The sequence below is a fragment of the Pongo pygmaeus genome, chromosome 22, assembly GCF_028885625.2.
Source record: "Pongo pygmaeus isolate AG05252 chromosome 22, NHGRI_mPonPyg2-v2.0_pri, whole genome shotgun sequence".
NCBI lineage: Eukaryota > Metazoa > Chordata > Mammalia > Primates > Hominidae > Pongo > Pongo pygmaeus.
In genome coordinates, this window is record NC_072395.2 from 26,999,342 (window position 1) to 27,022,492 (window position 23,151).

Sequence of the window (23,151 nt, forward strand, 5' to 3'; positions counted from 1 at the left end):
CAGACTGTAGTGAGTACAGATAAGTTTTGGCATTTTTGTATCACATTTTCCTATTTGTCTTTTCAAAATTCTCAGTCCAGATTACCATTTATGATGCTTTCTTTTCCATAAGTGGTCCAAATACATTTGCTGAAACTTTTTACCTTTCCATCCCAGTATAATTCCACTGCAAAAAAGTAAAATTTAAAGCTCTTCCAACAAATGATTTTTGACGTTGGAGATGAAACACAAGGATGTTAAATTATGAGGAATTATGCATTGATAGTTCATAGTCTACCTTCTTCTGGGTGGGTGTGTGAGCTTTCTTCTTAGTATGTCTTATTATTTACCAGGTCCAAAAATAATACTACTCACCACAAATGGGAACACAGAGGTTTTTTGGCAGGAGCCTAACATCACTAAAGCACAAAGAAAATGAGAATGGAATCCGTGAATTGTTTTTCCTTTTTCCTAAACCATGTGCCTCCTTACTCACCATCTTTTTACTGGTCCTCTCTAGCCTTAATTCTTTCTTTGCATATTTCTATTTTTCAAAGTCTACATCATGGATTCTTACTCATTCACCTACACTTTTAAACTTCACTACTGTTTATCAAATAGGTAGAGAAGAAAAGAAAGGCCAAAATGAGGAAATAGTATGAAGATATGAAGATGGAAAAAATATCATTGTGCTTGATGAAAGGATGATAGTCACTTTGTCTTTAGTAAAGGGTGTGTAAAAAAGACCTGTGTGCATCTGGTTAGAAGGAAGATTAGGTGAATGAGTTTAGATTTGACCCTGTAGGTTGTGGGGGAGGCATTTAAAGGTTTGTGAGGGGAGCAGCGACATTATTAGATTTGAGCTTCAGGATCATTAATCAGGGTAGCATTTATCAGTTAGAATAGTCAAGAAAATTAATCTGTTAGATTAATCTGATAATGGTGTGTCACGTTGATTGAAGGGGGAAGACCAGGGCCAGAGAGACTGAGGGAGACTGCCAAGGGAGAGAATAGAGAGACAAAATGGAGCACAGGCAGGCACAGACAACTTATCCCGGTTACGTCGTCTGTCTCCCAGAGACCTCTGGTTTTCTTGAGACATATTAAAACTTTAATACAACTCAACAGTGAAGCTGTGTATCCCAAGAGCACTTTCCCATGTCAATAATTAGCATCCATTGCTGCACATTTGAACTGAAAGAATTGTAAAACCTTTTGTTACTCTATTTATTGGTGAACCTTAGCAGACCTCCTGTTCCTCCAACTGAAACAGTTGCGTAAAGAATTTTTCCATCATCCACACGGTTTGTCACCATTGTGATGAGTTCACGCAAGATTCCAAAAAAAGTCTTCTCATACTTGCCTTAGATACCTTTAAGTACAGCTTTGTTTATGTTCTCACCTTCAGATGCTGTATATCAACTCCACTCATTTTTCTTTGATTTTTATTATATGATTGTCTCTCACTATTACATTTTTCTCACTATACTATGTTTGAATTCTTCTATAGGCATGTCTCTGTTCTGTTCCTTTGGGTCTTTGACTTTGCCTCTTCCTGAAAGATCTTCTGTTACTGTCACTTTTTAAACATTTTCACACTATCTTTATAAAATGGGTTTGAAAATATTTTAGAAATTTGAGAGGAGGAATGGATATTTGCTCCTTGTTCATGTCTAGATTCCATCCGTTTCTTTTCTTTTCTTTTTTTTTTTTTTTGAGATGGAATCTTGCTCTGTCTCCCAGGCTGGAGTGCAGTCGTGCAATCTTGGCTCACTGCAACCTCCGCCTCCAGGGTTCAAGTGATTCTCCTGCCTCAGCCTCTCCAGTAGCTGGGATTACAGGTGCATGCCACCACGGTGGGCTAATTTATATATATATATATACATATATATGTATATATATATATTTTTTTTAGAAGAGACAGGGTTTTACTGTGTTAGCCAGGATGGTCTCGATCTCCTGACCTCACGATCTACCTGCCTCAGCCTCCCAAAGTGCTGGGATTACAGGTATAAGCTACCACACTCGGCCCCATTTCTTAATCTTATAAAAATAATTTGGTTATCCTTATAAATCTGAAAAAGTCTCCCAGATTTTGAAAAATATATGTGTTATTATAAAAACATTACATGAAAGGAAGACTTTGTCTCCTTCACAGCCCACAAACTCTATCCTTTCTTACCCTCATTCCCTACCAAGCCTATGGCTCATTTTCCTCCTTTTGTTAAGATGTTCCATGCTCTTAGCTTACAGAGCTTCATAAGAACTCTTCAGTTATTCTTCTTATAAATTGATTTGAAACACTTGGCTTCAAAAATTATTTTTGGTCACCTCCACTATTCCCTTTCTTAAGATGCAGCTGAAATCCCCTCTCAACACCACTCATCTCAGATGTTAGAAAAGATTGTCATCCTTAGTTTTTCCTTTCCCATTTCTCTTGTGGAGTATACCCTTTCATAAATCTGATATTTTACCTTTCTCAATTTATATCAATTCCATAATCACATATATTTCTTCACTCCTAGATCCCACAGACATTACAAACAACTTAACTTCATGTTAAACATCTCTGTGTCTCATTTTCTGTTGACTTCTGTGAAGAGCCCTTGACAAATAATACATTTCCCTGTCTGATTCAGTTTGTTTATAGTATCTCAACGGAATAAAATGTTCCTGTCTTACAGACTTCTGGGTGCTTTGATTTTTGCAATAAATATTACTTACTATAGATAAATCCCAACACTATTTCATTAAACTTTTCTAATACATATTAATAACCTTGATTAACTACTGGGTGTTTTTGGTATGCAAAGAGTTACTCAGAGGAAAGAGAGTGAGTAGGACTGAAACCACCTTACAGAGTTGGAATTAGTGGGTGAAAGAGGGTAAGGAGTTTACTCAAGCACACTCTGCTGGCAATGTCGGAGCTGCATTAAATCCATCAACATCCACCTTGAGAGTGGGAGGCTACAGTGGGTTTAGCAGGAAGCATACCTGGGTGAACAAGGACTTCCTCAAAGATGAGTTAATTTCAGGCCACCTAAAAACTCTGATGTAATAATACAATCAAAGACACCAAGCGGATCACAAGGTCAGGAGTTCTAGACCAGCCTGGCCAACATGGTGAAACCCCATCTCTACTAAAAATACAAAAATAAGCCAGGCGTGCTGGTGGGTGCCTGTAATCCCAGCTACTAGGGAGGCTGAGGCAGGAGAATCGTTTGAACCCAGGAGGCAGAGGTTGCAGTGAGCCAAGATCATGCCATTGCACTCCAGCCTAGATGACAGGGTGAGAATCCGTCTAAAAAGAAAAAAAAGAAAGACACGAGAATGTACTGTTCCTAAAATTTTTGAAGTCAAGGAGAAACTAGTGTCCTTGTAGATTGGATTCATTTCCCATGAAATGTGGGGTTTAGGCCCAACTCTATCATATCTGCATATCTTGGCACATATATTTTTAAAAATATAATCACACTCTTACCCTTTCAAATTGCAAAAATGTCGCCTCTGACTACCTGCCATTAATAGTAAGTAACATTCATTACAGAAGCACATCTTTTCAAACCCCAACACTGCCTCCTTTACATTCTATAATATGAAAGTTAAATAACCTAAATAATAACCCTGCAATTACTATTGAAAAAAATACCAGCTATGCTAAAATGAAACTGGATATTTTTCATTTGTTGTTGTTATAGAATATATGTGTAGAATACAAAAATAATAATTTGCACTCATCCAACTTCTTTCACTTTAGTGTCTCAAATCCCGGAGTGTAAGTGGTCTCATTAAGTTTACCAAACCAATTTAACTCTAACATGCTCTTGAACCCTCTCTCCAAGTCCGCTGAGGCTTTTCTGTCACGAATGCTGAACAGTATCATCTGAAATTCTGAGTATTCTGTAGATATGTTTGACCTTCTGCAGATAAAACTCACTTAATCATTAAGTTATATATTAAAATAGACAAAACTATCTAAATAAAAAAGAAAAATATGACTATTGTGTATTTCCCTACACCTACACACATCCACAAACACTCACATGTACAAAATAATTTATCTATAACTGGATTTATTAGAATGAGGAAAGCTTTGGCTATAAGAACAGCTAGAAAAACAAGAAGAAATATGCTTTATCTGGATCTATGGAAACAAAGTCCATTGGTTTCTAAGCTCCATTTATTCAGGCAACAAGTGGTACTCAGATATTTATTTATTCATTTCCGTTCTGCACTTCATGTTAGAAAATGCTTACTTTTTTTTTTTCTTTTTTTGAGACAGGGTCTCACTTTGTTTCCTAGGTTGGTCTTGAACTCCTGGGATCAAGTGATCCTCCCACCTTGGCTTCCCAAAGTGCTGGGATTAATGGTGTGAGCCACCACACCCAGCCAATTGTTCAGATATTTATTGAGGACCCATTCATTACATTATAGGAACTATGGAGGATACAAAGATAAGTTATTCATAGGAAGTATACAAATACTGAACTAATTCCAGCACAAGTGGAGTATGGTAAGTTCCACGAAGATGAGGGCAGTGTAGATATCATTTAGCTCTGTATCTCCAGTGCCTGATATTGTGAATAGCAAATAGTAGGTGGCAGGGTGTGTTTCATGAATATGGAATGAAAGAATAATGCCCTCAAATAATGTAGAAGTTCAAAGGAAGGAGGGACTACTTCTGTCTGGTGTTACTCAGAAAAGCTTTCTATATGATGAAGTATTTGATCTGAGTCTAAGAGATGACGGGATGGGTTCTAACAGAGAGAATTCACATACCAGGCAGAGGTCATCACACAGTCACAAAGATAGAGGGAAGAAAGTGTGAGACAGCCTTTAGGAATAGCAAATCATTCAGTTTGGCAGTTCGGCATAGGAAATCAATAAGGTGGGGGTAGCGCATAGATAAGACTGAAAAATTAGATTGAGTCCAGATTGATGAAATCCAGAAATGCCAAGCTAGGGAGTCCAGATTTTATTCTTGAAGAAAACTCTGACTATTTGTGTTCAGATGCCTATACAACAGCTTAGCCACTTACCAAGGAGTCATCAGCCTTGATCCTGCTTCTGAAGCTGTCAGAGGGAGTCATCAGAAGCACATCCTAATTATATTACCAGCTAGTCTCCAAGAAGCTACTCTAAGAGAAAACCTGCAAAGTGCAGCAGTCCCAGAAAAGAAGATGAAGACTAAAGAAGAAGGAGGATATTTAGAAATGATTAATGTTGGTCAGTTTCATCAGTTCTAAGTCTGTTATCAGATACCTGTTACATTTACCATGGCACTTTGAACACAAGTTACTTTAATTCTAGTCTTTGCAGACTTAATGCACAAATCTTAAAAGGTAAAAAAAGTTCCAAGAGAAAATATGCCTTTTCAGAGGCCTCTAAATATGTTATAAAATGTAGCTTCTGTCTAAGAAGAGACTGATTCTTTGAGGAAAATGGTAGAGGGTAGGCTCCCTGGATACACAAAATTGTCCCATTCATTCACTGAAAATACACATGACCAGAGGAGCTGTAGGGAAATAAAGTTATAAAACATGCCTTGAGCAATTTACAATGAAATTGAAAAAAAGTACCACTCTTAAGTACTAGAAGATTTATAATATTTGACTTTAGCTTCTTGACTATTTCCATTTTTTAATGGAAACTTACCTGCACCCACCTCGGCCTCCCAAAAGTGCTGGGATTACAGGCATGAGCCACCGTGCCCGGCCAAAAATAATATTTCTTAAGGTAATATTTCATAATGTAAGTCCTTACCTTCTAGAGTTGATGTGAGATTTAAATGAGATAATACATATGAAATGCTTAGGAAAATGGCAGGCCCAAAGAAAATGCTCATTAAAATTAGCTATTATTTTTCACTGAAATTTCATTATAATTGCAATAATTTAGACAGTTCACTTCACATTTTCTTGATCTCAGTCAACACATGAAGTCTTCCTTCAATCAAAAAGAAATCCCTGGAAACATTTTATGCAGTCATTAATTTGTACACAAAGGAATATATGAAATGTTAACACGGGTAAAAGTCACAAGAGTTTGGTTGCTTTTTGGAAAGACAACTCTTGCTCTGGTAACTTTTTTGACACTGATAAATTTGACTGATTAGCACTTTTGCTATCTGTTTCTTTCCCGACAGTACAAAACCCCAGATAAGATGACACATTTCCGTAGTTTGCAAACTTACCCATGAACGTAGGAGATCCATATCTGAGCAGGAAGACTTGAGACGTGTGTGGCGAATACAAGAGGAGCAGTGGTCCCAGGGTCCAACTTGTGCTATTTGGAAATCAATACATGTCCAGAGAGGGTTTTCAGGAAAAGGCTTCCAGTGATGCCACATGTAAGCTTCACCTTCATACCAAGCTAATTTATCTTCCAAGTTGCAGTCATTTAAAGTGCTGGATCTATCCAGTGATGCAGAAAGAGTATCCAATCTAATCTCCATTTCTCCCTTCCTCCTTGTGCTAACACTATTCACTTTCTTTTCTCGGGACTTGGTTAATTTCAAACAAGAAATCAACGTGTCATCTTCATCTTCTGAATGACAAAGAAATAGGTTAAAAACTATGATTATAATTCTTCACATATAGAAATTATTCTTCCCTTTATATAAGAGAAATAAATGAACTGCAGTGGATAAACCAAGAAGTCATTCAATTTTATAAAATTACTTACAGCAGCATTTATTTAAAAAGCAAGTTATTTTGCTACATAAAATTTTTTGTTCTGTAAAAGTCGCATTTTTCTGACATTTTTGAAACCATAACTATTGGTTAAATTCTATCTCACTGGAATGAATGGAGGCCACATACAAATAATATGCTGAAAGATATTTGAGAAAAAAATACAATTAAAAAAACCCACCTCTTATGTTTCTATTCTTAAATATTTTTTAATTTTTAAGGTCATATGTATAATAAAGAATTATAAGGAAACAAATAAAATTATTTGCCTTACTTAAAAGAATAAAATCTCAGTGGGTTGGACCGAAATCCTACTGACATTCTGAAATTGTCTATTTTAATATCAATCTGCCAAGAGATTTATGGATGCAGTGTGTCTCATAGTGAAATGGTTTTTAAAAAGCGAGAACGACAAAAATAAAAAAAAAAGCCATATCTGTAATACTATAAAGTTCATTTGTGAGATCTATATTTACACAATGTGGCAAAGACTCTGATGGAATTTCTAGTAATGCAGAAAACAGTTACAAAAAATAGAAATATATATCACCCAGAGTCAATTGCTCTATGTCATGGAATCCCTTTAAATCCAAATGTTTAATGGGTATTTTTAAAAGAGTTTGATTAATTAAGACATGCTATTATAAATAAATAAATGAAAATCAAAGTTGCATGCCATGGACATACCAATTTGCTATGCTTACATCAAAATTCAAATACATTGTTTTCTATGGCCAAGGAATGGCGACAGTGGACACTGCTGAGCTTCCTCCATTGCTCTCTCTCACTGTGTCTCAGAGCCTGGTCTTGAAGGCAAGGAGAAACGGGGTGGTGCATAAATACGGGGTAACATTCAGGAATAGATGGGGATGTCTGTTTTAAAATAACTTGGCAATAAAAAAAATCCTCAATGTTTAATGATTATCTTAAGACTTTATCAAAATGGGCTTCATTAATGTATGCTTCCTTAGTTCTCCCTCAAAGGAATTTTAACAGCTTATTGAGTTCTTACTTACGGAGGTTTATTAATGTCGGTTTCACCTCATCCAGATTCTGCACTCTGGCTTTCTTAGCCCAAACCAGTTTCTGTAGTCGCTTTAATGTCCCCATTGATTTCACAGGGTCACCGCCTGATTTTATGGCCTAGCACAAACACAGCTCAAGGTAAAGACAAATTATTCTTCACAAAAGATTAAATATAAAATATGTTGAGATCATAAATGTGGAAAAATTAATAATGTGACCTTAAAACCTGAAGCCTGAGTCAATTTAAGCACTAACTTGAAAGCACACCACACTTTTTGGGTTCAAAATTATAAAATATGTTACAACTGGCCAGTCATACTAAAGCAGAGTGGTTTTACCAATTTTTTTTTTTTTTTACTTCAAAATACAGCAAAATGGATTGAATTCAGAAATGTCTATAAATGACTCACTCCTGCCCACTGAGAAACAGTGGAAAAAAACAAGATCTTTGCAGTGTAATATAGATGGAACAAGAGGTTCAAAGCTGCTATTTGCTAGTATTGGAATAGACTGATAGTATGCAAAGTCTACCTGCTAATATTAGATAAAGAAGAATTTAAATTGTCTTCATTGTCTTTTTGGAAATTTGTGGGCAAACAGCATTTGTTTTAAGTATGAAAATTTTTCGAATAACAGACTTTAAAAAAATAGCCTCTTGCTTTCTAGAAGATATGCACTAAGTGAAACAAAAGATAGCCACAGCATACCACATCATGTTTTAGAATATGTGTCACTTGTTTATTATGACAAAATATGGATAAAATATAATTAACATTGCATTAATGACTCTTGTTTTCTTTAAAAGATTCAGGAATGTTTCCCACTAGTTTACTGTTGAATTTGTATTTATACAGCTTTTACTTATTATCTTAAGGATAGTTCCTCTTAAGGATTTCAAAATACTTTGGAAATTAACTCTTTGTGTGCTAAGTTTCATATGAATTGATAAAAATCATTGTGTTCTGTTGAATTCACTGGATGTGATGTAATACATATAGGAATACTTTTTCATCCAGAAAGTTCTAGACTCAGAAATATTTCTCCACCTGCTTTTGTCTCATTCTTTCCATTGAACAGCTGATAAATAGCATCTACAAAGACACTGCAATTTTCAAAAGGTGAATATTTGCTTCCTCATTAATGTTTGAATGAGACATATTTATAATAATGCTTTCCAATCCTTTTAAAGAGACTATAAGCCCAAATAAATGTTTGAAAGTAAAGAATATCTGACATGCAACATTTCCAATCTTTATACTCAGCTGTTATCTTTGGTCTTTAAGAATGACTTTGCACAACCAGTATAAACTTGTTGTTCTGTCTCTGCAAAATAGCACTTATGTAAGAAATGTGACGTTTTTGTCAGAGGAAGCCATACCTTTTTTGCATTAAATAAATGGGAAAATATTGAAATCATTTTAATCTTTCAGAAAGGACTGTGGTGAGATATGCTTAGAAGCGCAAAATCTTCCCTCTCTTTCCAAAGGCCATGCTCTGTTCAACACAATTTCTATTGCTGTTTATTTTTTTGTATTATTTCTCAGTGTTTCTTTTAGTGCTTTCTGAGTTACTTGGTTTTATAGACCCTTTACAACTCAGGAAAGGCCATTTTCTACTCTTTAGACCCTTTCAGAAATAATAAGATGACATTGCACAACCATTTTTTCTTTGTGGTGCTTCTATTCTTATGGCAACTTCTTGTTACAGCCAAAGCTTAATTGCTCCACTGAAACACTGGCAACAAAAATAGTCTTCTCTTCTCTCTTTGTGAAAAAGGCTTTCACTTAATGTGGAGAAAGGTATTATATACCATGGAAATGGAACTTTGTATACATGATTTTCCCCCAAGAGGAACTAAAGCATTTGGAAAGTATCTGAATTCAGGTAAGTAAGATCTCATGGCCTAGAGGTTTTAAAACAAACTGATCTGTCATTATTTTGTTCACACTCTATTGTAGCCTTTTTAAAGCATGATATTGTTAATTTTTGTATCTTTATTCACTTTGAGTTACTAGACATCAGTCTACTGCATTTTATTTATTTTTTAAAATCCTATGTGCCTAGGATTGTACATGGCTTAATAAATATGTACTGAATGTAAATACAATCCTAATTTTATACATGTTTCATATATAAAATGGAGGATCCATAGTACATGTTTGATACTACACTTATTACTTTCTAGTAGCAAAGTATTTCTGGACAACCTCCTCTTGTTAATAGGTACTATATATCCAAGGGATGAAATTTAGAGTTAATATTATAATAAAAGATATAGAATCATTACAACTATGTATTAAAAAGAAAATGTATTCAGATTAAAAATATAGCCAGGCGCAGCGGCTCATGCCTGTAATCCCAGCACTTTGGGAGGCTGAGGTGGGTGGATCACGAGGTCAGGAGATGGAGACCATCCTGGCCAACATGGTGAAACCCTGTTTCTGCTAAAAATACAAAAATTAGTTGGGTGTGGTGGCATGCACCTGTAATCCCAGCTACTTGGGAGGCTGAGGCAGGAGAATTGCTTGAACCCAGGAGGCGGAGATTGCAGTGAGCCGAGATCTCACCACTGAACTCCAGCCTGGGTGACAGAGCGAGACTCCATCTCAAAAAAAAAAAAAGATAATTCTCTAAAATATTTTTCAAATAATAACACTATCTATCTCAATTCTCTTATCTATTACCTACATATTTGTACTGAATGTGATTAAGTTTTATAGTAACATGCCTTTTAAATTCTAAATGTGTTCTAAGAAGATTAACCCATAAATTAAACCTAGCATTAAACAAATCAATATACTTTTATTGAGCACCTACTAAATGCCAAGCACTATCTCACATTCTGGGGATATGGCATAGAGGAAGTAATATGAGATCACAGTTTTTATCAAGTCTAATTCTAGAGGGAGGTGATAGGTGATAAACATATAAACAAGTATATAAACATAAGAATGTGACATAAGAAATGCTATATTAATAATTAACAGTGTGATTGAGTGAGGATGCAAAAGGAGGGTTTATTAATTTACTGATCAGGAGGAGCTTCAATGAAGATACTAAAACTGAGGCCTGAATGATGAGAAGGAACCAGATATGTGAAGATTTAGAGAGGGTTTAGAATTCAGCAGATGGTCAGAAAGAATATTTCACCTGAGACTTGAATTGGAGAAAAAGTCAGCCAGGCAAATAGCAGAGAGAAGAGAAGTCTTAGAACACAATAGTTTGCAAAGGTTCTAAAGCTGGAATTCCTGGAAGAATGCTTAGTGTGTGCCCATGAAGGGAAAGAAAGGAAGAGTACCAAGAGAGGAGCCCAGAGAATAACAGAGATCCTTCCAGGAAGCTTCTGTAGAGCAGGTTGAAGAATATGGAATATCTAATCAGAGGATGATACAACTTGGTTTACAGTTTTGTTCTTCTCTCTCTACTGAATTTCGATTTTCCATTTCAATGGACTCTTCCCAATAGCATTCAAACATGCTTTATGTCATTCATCTTTACTTCACCATCTTTTATTTACCACTTTTTCTATTCTTTTTTGATCCTAGGCATTTGTATCAAAAATGTGAACTATGTATGCTTCCTTTAATTCTATTAACTTCTTATCCTTTTAATCTATCTCATCTATCAGCTTTCATCTCTACCATTCCCTTTTAGTTGTCCTTTTGATCTAATGAGCCATTCTTAAACTCCTTTACTACTTGATATTCAGCAATGTTGACCACAGTGACTTTCTGGAAACACTCTCATTTCTCGGCTTCTGTGACACCATGTTCCTTTGATTTTCCTTTTGCCTTTTTTGGCCCTTCCCTCTATAACTCCTATATGCTGACACCTTCCTTTTCTTGAAATTAAATTTTGAAATTACTTAAGGATTAACCCTGGCCTTCTATCTGATATCACCACCATTCTCTTCTCATGTGCATGCATGCACACATACCACTTTTAATATCACTTATATGCTAATGACTCCCAATTTATTTCTTTCCCCGGGCCTCTCTGCAGAGCTTCAGACTCACATATCCAACTATGTATTTAAAACAATTTTTAAGCACAATCAGAACTGACCTCTAGACCTATCCTTCAAATATGATGCTCATCCCATCTTCTTCAACTCTGTGAAGGCCATCTTCAGCCACCCAAGTGCACATTCCATAACTAAGAGTTTCATCTGTTCTATCTCCAAAATGTATCTTGAATGTTTCTTTTTCTCCATCTCTATTGTTACCAATCTAGTTTAATTTTCTTTCATTGAAACTACTGTCAAGTCTCTAATTGGTTTTCTTTTCACTTTTGTCTTTGTAGAGTCTTTGAAAGATATAAATTTCCATCAAAATGGTAATTATATGTGAATGTAAATGTAATTTTTCATATGTATATATTTAACATGTATATACTATATATTTCATATATTTGTGTCTATAAACAGAAATATATTTTAGTTCATTTTGCTCACTCTTCCTTAAATAATACAAAACTTTTGTTAGAAGTGCTTGGTTAAATATGTCTCATTTTCTGACACTTTGCTTGAATATTAATATTAGAGAATACTTTTTAGAAGATAGCATCAATGTATTATTGAACTGGATTAGTCCTACAATCATATTTTATGAGCTGGGATGGAAATTATTCGACATCTAGTCTACCAGACTATATAAAAAATGAGAAAACTCAGAGAAGTTAAGTGGCTTACTCAAGGAAAGATAATTTATTAATAATAGAGTTGGGATGGAAATCAAGTATTCTGACTTTTAATCCAATGTTCTTTCTTACAAGATCTTTAAATGCCAGCATAATTACTAGTTATCTAGTATTGACAGCCAAATTAACACCAACCAAATTCAGGGAATTTATCTGGAGGTTAAATATGGCTTTCCAAAACAGAGGATAAGTATCAGGTACTTTCAGATTTATAGGCCTATGCTCTTAAATATACATTATTAAGAAGGAAATATGTAAATATATGTGTGTGCATGTATGTATATATTTGCTGGAAAGGCATTTAAAGCTTTTAAATCTCTCCTGATTTTATCACTTCCTTTTAAAGAAGGAAAATTTAGGCTTATGGAGACTAACCAAACCCAGATTGCGTTATCTGTCTGAATTATGTTCTCTCTACTCCACTAATGAAAAGATAGCTGAATAACACATCAGACTTGAATGAAGTAAAAAACAAAACAAAGCAGAAAACCCTTTGTTCTTGCTTTTCTTCTTAATTTCTGATTTGGAAAAATTTTCCTCTCTAGTGTCATATTTAACAAGTATTCAAATAACAAATCCTAATAACTTGATGTCTATCTCACATAATTTCTTCAACAGGAGAAATGGAGATTTTCAAAAATTAATATTTTGGTTTATTTTTAAAGAAAGCTGTAATGGAAACTGAAACTTCAAGTAGTTTCATATGTATCACATTGACAGTTTTCTCTAAGTTTCCCGGTCTTATGACTCGTTGTTTCATTATTAAAACTGTGCCAGTGTATGCATAGGGCTTAGAAATTTTTTAATGCTCCCATGTATTAAGTGGAAAACCAGAATGTAAATTTGTATAAAAAGTACAAACACCACTGTATGTGGCCTTTTTCTTTCTTTATATATTCTACTCTTCTTAGTTTTCTACAGTGAAGATGTGTTAGTTCTGTAATTAGCATAATTGGGAGCAATTTTTTTTTTTTTTTTTAAGACACAGGGTCTTGGTCTTGCTCTGTCCGCCAAGCTGGAGGCTGGCGTGCATTTTCATGATAAGAACTCACTATAGTTTTGAACTCCTCAGCTCAGGTGGTCCTCCCATCTTAGCCTCCCAAAGCGCTGGGACTACAGGCATGCACCATCATGCCCGGTAATTTATTTTATTTTTTGTAGAGATGAAGTCTCACTATGTTGCCCACGCTTGTCTTGAACTCCTGGCTTTAACCAATCCTCCTGCTTCAGCCTCCCAAAGTGCTGGAATTACAAGCACACGTGGGAAGAAATTCTATAAACTACAAAATGTATTTACAAGGCAGACTTCAATAATCCAATCTATCCTTGCTAAGGACAGAAGTATTCAGTTTTTTCTACTGGGAATCTGTTCTTAGCCACTTGAAAGGGAAGGTGCCTAGAGACAGGAAGAAGAGAGCTACTTTCATGGTAAAAACAAAATAAAGAAGAGGTTTTAAATGTTGAATTATTAAACTCCTAAATCTATATCTTCATTTCCTCCTATATAAAAGTGACTAGTCTCTATTCGTGACCTAAAACATATTCTAAAAAGATAATTTTTAAGGTCACAATGATCAATAAACATTTAGAAACTCAACGGACAGTAATAAAACCAATGGGATTATGAACTAGAATTGATCAATGCAAACACATGAAAACAAATACATTTCACTTCAGAGGTTTATTTTATTGCTTTCTTGGAAATACAATTAATTAAAAAGACAATTTAAGATAATTTATTTATGCAAATGAAATATTGATTGAAGAAATAATTACAGTTGGTGGGAAAATTGCCATGTTGACATTAGATATTCATACATCATAATAGTTTTAAAAATTATTATTTTTCAGTGATAGAAGCTGAACTTAAACTAAGATTGGATAAGCACTTACAATAAAGCTAGGCAAAATTTTAAGTCATTGAATAAATGAGTAATTGAATGAATTAGTTAATAAAATCAAATATATTCTCCTAGAAGGCTTATAAGACATTTATTTATTCATTTATCAGATGAGGACCTAATTTATTACTGAGGACCTAATCTATGGGAGGTGCAAAGAAGAATGAAACATTATGTCTGCCTGTGATGCACATTGCTTAATATGAATACTAAGAAAAATAGTCATCTGTTTCTGTTCCTGTCCCCCTCACTACAAGGTGATCTCTTTAGGGTTCTAGTACTGTTTTACACATATCACTTCCTAGAGTCAGTACCGTCAATAAATACATTCAATCTGAACAGCAGGCCAAAAATACATCTGGAGGAAAAAGTTGATGTGTGTCATATGAGAACTACAAATAAAATTCAATGATTATTCGCAGGAGAGAAAGATTGCATAAGGTGAGAGTAGGGAGGAGAAATGTGCTTGGCTAGAGGATTAGCAGGTATTTAAGAAGCTAAGCAGTATAATTTAGGTTATCTAATAAAGCCATTTATGTAATAGTCTTATTCCACTGTATAAACACTAAAACCCTTTCAAGTCCTAATATAATATTCTAGCTCCTCCTTCCTCTCAAGGAGATTTTGACGTGCGTAATTCTGGTTTTGGAATAATGTGCCCTCTGTGAATACAGTAAAAAAAGAAAGGAGTCTTTCAGAAGCCACACAGGCCCAATTTTCCATAGTATAATAAAGTCGCAACGTCACGGCCATTTCTCCACTTCTTCAGGGGAAGCCAAGACTGCTTTTTGCTCACTGACCTATAGCTTCAGGTCAGTCTTTGTGGACACACTGCCAAGCTAGCTGGGAGTTGCCAGGATTACACAAACCAGAATTGCAAATGGGGGTTGTGTTGATTTAAGAGAAAAGGCCACAGAAGCCACATCTTTCTTACTTCCTGCGTAATATCCTCTGCTCTGAAATTTTGAAGAAGTTTCTAGAACTACTCATAAGAACATTTCTCTTTTTGGGTACACCTCCTAGCTGACCAAAAATTATTAACAATAGGAAATTTAAGAGCCAGTATGCAAATTAATTAATTTTTAATAAATATCTATTGGATTCTTAGCAAGAAGAGGAGCTATGGATGGAAAATTACACAGTAAAAAAACATTTGTTTCTAGTATTTATTTCATACACACAAGAAATGTTAAGAAAATCTAGAGTAAGAACCTGCCCTTGTGTGCGGATGAATGATTGTTCTGCTTTGAAAATCTGCTTTGTGACTGGCCATGTAAACTTGAGTGAGCCACTTCACCTCTCTGCACTTCAGCCCTTCATCTTTAAATTGAAGGATTGGGTCACAGGAATTCATTGTTCCTCAAATATCCTTGGGGACATTTGACTAGATAAGTATCTTCTTTTGTTACTTTACATAAATTCTTGAGCCTTAGAAAAATATCAAGGAAAAAGTGGGAATGACCTACTGTTAATCACAGATTATCAGAGTCTAAAGAAATATTCTGTAGTCCAACATTTTACTTTAAAAATGTGGAAACGGAAATGCAGAAGTATGAATTTAGTGACCTAAGAGCACAGTCCGTGGTAGATCCAACTCCTGCAATCCAGTTCTCTTGCTTCTGTTTCTAATTAAGGAATTTCATAATCCTCCCAAATGTATAGCATTATTTTCATCTGAAAGTCCTGTTAGTATTTACTGAGGTTCATTTGTTTGTTTCCCACAGCTCTTTGATATTTAACCAGTCATTAAAAACTCAGATAGCATGAGAAATAGCAAGGGCAGAGCTCAATAATTTTTTTTTAGGGAACAGAAGTAATATTTAAATCATAACTTTCCATCACCTCTTCCTCCTCCCTAGCACAACTTAGACATATCTTAGACAAAAAAATATATATATATAGTTGAAAAGAAAACTATTAGAAAAACTTAGATGTTAATAACATGTTAATAATATTGGGGAAGAGAGAGCTATAAATAAAGATATCAAAACTTTTGTATTCATACCTACATAAAGAAACATGATTTACTAAGAGTAGTTATTTGTCACAAAATTACGATTACATTTTGGGAAGCAATAGTCAAATAAGTTGCAAACATTAGCTTGTAGTGTTCTGAAGCCATCTAGAACAAGAACTACAAATAGGACTTATAGTTGTTTCATATCAATAATGCTATAATACTTGTTGATGTATGTGAATATCCTGGAAATTTGACAGACCTTCTAAAACTTGTCCTTTCCATTAACCTCTGTTTAGCAATATCTCAACAAGGAAAGGAAGGCAGTTGATGTGATTTTAATATCATAAGGGAGAGCTGGCACACAGAGATACTTTTTAAAAAATGGTTTTATTACATTTCATTCTATGGACTATAATCCAATTAATTAATCGATTTCCTGTTATCACATACTCATGCTGTTTCCAAGTTCTCTTTTTTAGCAATGCTACCATGATGTACTCTTATCCCAGAAACATGAGATAACACCTATTTCCCCCAAAATCAGACGATATGCTTTTTAACGTTATAAATTTTTTCCTATCTCAGGAAAAATTGCTAAATTTTAGGGAAAATTTTTTATATAACGACCTTTCCTTCTTTGAAGGAAATGCTTTATGCTTCTTTTAGTTCAGAAAACCATTCAATAAGGACAAGCCTCTTTTTATGTTCTTTAGAAACACTTCCATGTGGCAGCTGAAAACAAATGTAATAAAGAACTATAGAAAACAGTGCTTATGGCATTAAAATGATTGGAAAAGAGATGGGAAATCCACTTAAATAGTTATATCTGGGAGGAAATGTCTCACCATTTCATCAACAGTAGTCTCAACATGTCTTTGATAGTGAAATGGACTCCAACATTCAGAGGTCACCTTAGAAATTAGAAAAGGAAAAAGAGACAACTAATGTTAACATTCTTTAAAAAACAAAACAAAAAAACTCCACAAAGCTACCAAACTAATAGGGAAAGGATTCACTGTCTTAATTAGAAATAATTATCTTGTTATCCAAGTACACTGATTAATGTTTCATCAGTCACTTCATCTGCATATATACACATATATAGACAAATATGGAATATGTGTATGTATATATAGTATATACACATTATATATCCATATATGTGTGTGTGATATGTGTATGTGTCTACGTGTATTAGATTCACTCCTCAGCCCTCACATAGAGCAATTCCAATCCATGATCTCACATTTAGAAGGGTTGGTGGAAAGAGGGGATCCCGAATGTTTTATGAAGCAGCCCACTCCAATTCCTCAGTGCTCTACATTATTAGGTACATAATGGGCATCTTTTTTGGAAACTGTAATTGAGTTTAAACTCAAACCAAATATACATTTGGATTACTATCTCAAGTCATAGTGTGGGATATCTTTTATTACATTTGGTACCTGTCACTGTAACCTTCTAACTGTCTGCTTCCACTCCTTTTGTAAACTTTATGTACCTGATATCAAACAATTTCTACCTAGGGCACTTCAGGACTGCAGCAAAGGGCATTTGATGGAGTCTATAACAGGTAATAAAATGGTGCTGTGGTCTGAATATTTGTGTTGCCTCCAAATTAATACGTTGGAATGTAATATACGATGTGATAGTGTATTAGTCCATTTTCACATTGCAGTAAAGAAATACCTAAGACTGGGTAATTTACAAAGAAAAGAAGTGCAATTTGCACACAGTTCTACAGGCTGTACAAGAAACACAGTGGCTTCTGCTGTAGGGGAGGCCTCAGGAAGCCTCCAGTCATGGTGGAAGGCAAAGGGGGAGCAGGCATTCTTACATGTCAGGAGCAAGAGCAAAAGAATGAAGGGGGAGGGGCTACACACTTGTAAACAACCAGATCTCATGAGAACTCACTTACTGTCATGAGAACAGCTCCAATAGGGTAATGCTAAACCATTCATGAGAAATCCAATCCCATGATCTAATCACCTCCTATCAGGCCCCACCTCCAACACCCGGAATCGCATTCAACAGGAGATTTGGGCAGGAACATTTATCCAAATTATATCAGATCTTATTAAGAGGTGGGGCTTTTGGGGAAGTAACTAAGTCATGAGGGCCCTCATGAATGGAATTAGAGCCCTTATAAAAGAGGTTGAAGGGAGCTGCCTTGCTCCCTTTTTGAAGCAGACACTGAATCTGCTGGTGCCTTGTCTTGGACTTCTCAGCCTCTAGAGCTATGGGAAATACATTTCTGTCATTTACAAATTACCCAGCCTAAGGTACTTTGCTATAGTTGCCTGAAAGAACTAAGACAAAGGTGATTTCAAATTTTATTCTGAGGAGAGTCTGCAATGACATTAAGAGGAATTGAGAGACAGGGAAATATGAATATTTGTTAAACACCTTGAGGGAGTGTGCTCCTTTATTTAAATATTTATGACAATCACAAGAAGTTTTATTATCACTATTTTACACATAAGGAAATTGAAGCGCAGAGAGTTTAAGCAACAAGTTTAAAGTCCAGTGTTTTTACTCATATAAAGGTAAGGCAAGTTTGGTTTTCATAAAGTCTAAACCCCAGCAGAATTCTGGAGTTCTAGCACACAAAATATGCCAAAGAGCAAGAGGTTTGAAGCAGAAAACTGACAAAGTAGCTGAAGTGACTGCAACAAGTACTAAGTGGTTGGATTTTATTTTTGACACAGTATATAAGAGTTCATTTACTAGCCATTTTCTGGGTTGCAAAATTCCTTTTTAAAAATGCTTGAGAATGATGCTAAGGAATACCAAATACGTCCTCTCAACCTTTTAGGGAAATCAAAAAGGAAAACACCCATACATTTGTGGAGTTCATTCATAAAAATCATTTGTTAGAATCAAGTATTTCCTCTTTTTTAAATAAAAGCTAAATGTAGAGTTGCTTAAACTCTCTTCTTTAAAAGTGAAAGTATACATCATAAATGCAGTATAACTTTGGATAAGGAAATGAGAAAATCCAATATGATCTAATTTTATTTCACTGGAAACAAGAGATTTGGATTCCATATTAACATCTTATGTTTCTTTAATACCAACAAAAGCCACTCTTGAAAGTCTTCTACTGTTAAAGAGAGGAGATTAGATTTTTTTTTCAAGATAACAAAATATAGCCCTATATTCTTTCTACCTACAAAATAAGTTATAATCCTGCTCTTTGGAAGTAGAAAACTTCTCTGTCTATAACCTCAAAATAGTATTAGGTAGTTCTAGTGGTTTTAAAATGCGCTCACAAATTCTTTTACACTGAAGAGGTCTTCAGAAGGTGGATCATAAGACTGCCCCTCACCCTTAGTGTGAGCTAGATTTAGTGAGTTGCTTCTAACAAATAGAATAAAATGGAAGTGATGATGTTTAACTTCTGAAATTAGGTCTTAAAAGGAATTGTGGCCTCTACTTGTTCTGTGTCTTAGATACTCACTCTGGGGAAACCAGATGACATTCTATGAGGACACTCAGCCTCATGGATAGACCAAAGTGGCAAGGGACCTATCTCTGCAGTCAATTCCCATCAAAAAACTGAGGTCACCTGCCTATAGCCATGAGAGGGAGTTAGAAACAAACCTTTCAGCCCCAGTCAAACCTTCAGACAACACCTTGAGATACACTAACCACCTGAGATTATAACCCATGAGAGACTCTAAGATAGAAATGCCCAGCTATACCACTCCCCAACTCTTGACCCACAGGGACTGTGAAATAATTTTTTTTGTTTGTTTTAAGTCCCTAAATTTTAAAGTAATTTGTTATGCATCAATAGATATGTAATACAATAGTTAAAAGTCATATAATGGATAAGAAAGTACTTGAAATAAGAAACATTGATCAATACACAATATCATTATTTCATCATAATATAATCATGTCATACATAAAGACTATCATTTGGTTGACACTGTCATTTTGGACTCTTTTTGTTTGTTTTCCACCTTTTAAATTGTTCACACTTTTGTTTAGAACTCCCTCAAATCTGTCTGATAAAACCTAGTGAAAGACCTGTCTCTCCTGCTTGTTAATATATCACAGCATAACCTTAAATTATTTCTCTGGTGACCCAGTGTTGTGATCTCAGTTAAGCTCATGAAAAATTGGTCCCATTTTGTCCATTCTACACGCACCTCCCAAAAATTGTGTGCTATGTTGGATACAGTTTTAATTCTGTATATACCCAATGGGATGTATATGGCCAATATTTTATTTGTTAGTAATCCAATTTTCATCTTAAGGACTAAATGACTAACTCTAAATGCTGGTTACACTACATGAGAGCTGAAGGAGGCTAGTTTAGTTTGTGCAATAAGAGGTGAGCCTAGACACTGTTTAACTGTGGACACAGTTTTGTCTGATTGCTTATACAGAGCAGAGTTTAGCATTAGCCAAAGTGACTGTTTTAAAAATAAGGTATCAGAAATGTATTCAGCTTTGAGGAAGAGAATAACCAACAGCGGTGGCTTAAACAAGTATGGGGCTTATGTTTCTGTAAAATAGAAGTGCAGACATAGGGTTTCCAACCTGGGTGCAGCTTCTCAAGGATGTCCTCAGTGAATCAGGCCCTATGCATGTGCCTGCTCCACCATCCTTCATGTGTGCCTTTGCCTCACGGCTGGAAGACAGCTGCTGACTTACCAGGTATTACATCCAGCTCCAGACAGGAAAGAGAGCAAAAAACAAAGCTTTATCCTCATGAGACTCTGCCTTTTTTTTTTTTTTTATTATTTTCCAGGAAAGAAAGTCCTCCTCAGGAATTTCTGACTATATTTCATTGGCCAGAACTGGATTCCATGGCCACCCGTAACTACCACAGAGGCCAAGAATTCAAATGCTGAAAATTGCAGTCTCCATAGTGAAAGACATGAAGAAAGAAATTGATTGAAATGGGTTAATTAATTCAATTAGCAACAGTTTATCTCAGCAAAGGAGCTCAGAAAGAAAATGTTTTGGTTCAGTCCTGGGTAGAGGTGCTTGACAGTGCTTAATATCACCAGCACTGAAGGTAATAAATATTATCTCTCTTTTCTATCATGAATATGAATGATACTCTGAAGGCTGAATGCAACCTAAGAATTTATGTGAGAAATGAGGCATGCAACACTTTTGAAAATATATTAGCCCAAAGTCTGTATTACTGCATATTTTATTCCCCTTTTAATATGCTACAAAAGGTTTGAGCCATCAGCTGAATGCTGCCAGAGAAGGACAAACAAGAACAAGAATGCAAAAATAAATGCTGGGAGTCAAGTTTTCCCAAGATGTTCTTTATGGTTGGTGTATGATCACAGTACTAAGCAGACTGCTTTTCTTCAAGCTCTACCCATCAGCACTTCTTCCATAAGCCTGGTTCTCCAGGAAGTTTATCCCGGGCTAACTATGCAGAAATATAAGTGGGGCAAAGTGGGTACTGGAGAAAGCATTCCATGAACTCCTTCTCTTGCCCTGCTACCTGATTCTTTGTAACTTCTTCCATGCCTGAGATCTTCTCTTCCATTTTGAGAACATGAAGGAAACATGTTTGCTTAAGTACATTCTGGTTGGGAATTAAATATTTAATTCTGATCATTTTTAGTGTCTGAAATATATTTTGTAGGCATGGTTATATGATAATTATAACTATAAAATGTTTTACATTCTACAAACTTTATCCCATGTTACTAATATTCAGGAAATGATCATAGGAAAATATTTGCACTAGGATACTATTCGTTATTTTATCTCTTTCTATTTATACATAGTTTTAAGAAATTCTACAATGAATTTATATCATCTCCATAATAGGGAACAAAAATCAACTTCACTTTTTCCATGAGGCTGTTGTTTTCCAAGACCATACCTAAGCCAAGTTTGGGTTTATAAAGTTAAAATCATGAGATATCCCATCTGTGAACAAATATTCATGGCTATAATTTGGACGTTTTTTGTTTCCAAACTTCATGTTGAAATTTGACCCTCAATATTGGATATGGGGTGATATGGTTTCATTGTGTCCTCACAAAAAGTCTCATCTTGAATTGTAATCCCCATAATTCCCACGTGTCGAGGGTGGGATCAGGTGGAGGTAACTGGATCATGGAGACAGTTTCCCCCATGCTCCTCTCATAATAATGAGTGACTCTCATGAGATCTGATGGTTTTATAAGCATCTGTCATTGCCCCTGCTCGCACTCACTTTGTCCTGCCACCCTGTGAAGAAGGTGCCTGCTTCTCCTTTGCCTTTTGCCATGGCTGTAAGTTTCCTGAGGCCTCCCCAGCAATGAGGAACTGTGAGTCAATTAAATCTCTTTCCTTTATAAATTACCCAGCCTCGGGTATTTCTTCACAACATTGTGAGAGAGGACTAATACATGGGGCCTAATGGCAGGTGTTTGGGTTATGGGGCTGGATCCCTCTACAATAGGTTAATGTTCTCCCTCAGTGGTGAGTTCTCACTCTATTAGTTCTTGTGAGAGCTGGTTGTTTCAAAGAGCTTGGCACACACCTCCCTCTGCCTTTCTTCCTCTTTTGCCTTGGAATCTCTGGGTCCCCTTCACCTTCAGCCATGAGTGGAAGCAGCCTGAGACCTTCACCAAATGCAGATGCCCAATCTTGAACTTTTCAGCCATCATAATTGTGACCCAAATAAACCTTTTTCTTTATAAACTACCCAGTCTCAGGTATTTCTTTATTTTGTGTTTATTATTGTTTCTTTATTTTGTGTTGTATTATTGCAACACAAAATGGACTAAGACACTCACCAACTCTCTTGAATTCAAGAGTCTCATGGTTTGTGTACTGAACATTGTCACATAAAAATACCACTTCCTAGGCTCCAGTCATGATGATCCAGGTGAACAGGAGTATGGCGCCAAAAGTCTGCCTTTTT

The 23,151-nt window shown here is 35.4% G+C and overlaps 1 protein-coding gene and 1 long non-coding RNA gene across 3 annotated transcripts in view; one reads left to right on the forward strand and one right to left on the reverse strand.

The window, feature by feature from the left end:
• Nucleotides 1-23,151, reverse strand: part of SAMSN1 (SAM domain, SH3 domain and nuclear localization signals 1) — a 171,867-nt gene that overhangs the window by 90,589 nt on the left and 58,127 nt on the right. The window contains exons 9-11 of one of the 2 annotated variants that reach the window (XM_054468712.1): nt 17,102-17,167; nt 7,688-7,814; nt 6,173-6,525 (exon numbers count right to left, since the gene is read on the reverse strand). In XM_054468712.1, coding sequence (XP_054324687.1) covers nt 6,173-6,525; nt 7,688-7,814; nt 17,102-17,167 — 546 coding nt within the window. Of the gene's footprint in view, nt 1-6,172; nt 6,526-7,687; nt 7,815-14,061; nt 15,725-17,101; nt 17,168-23,151 lie in introns of those variants that run through there. The other variant, XM_054468714.1, reaches the window with a different exon arrangement.
• Nucleotides 6,239-21,397, forward strand: LOC129022510 (uncharacterized). The gene is made up of 5 exons (XR_008496453.1): nt 6,239-6,328; nt 9,405-9,581; nt 14,407-14,553; nt 17,783-17,829; nt 21,019-21,397. It is a non-coding gene; the product is annotated as an uncharacterized LOC129022510 (long non-coding RNA).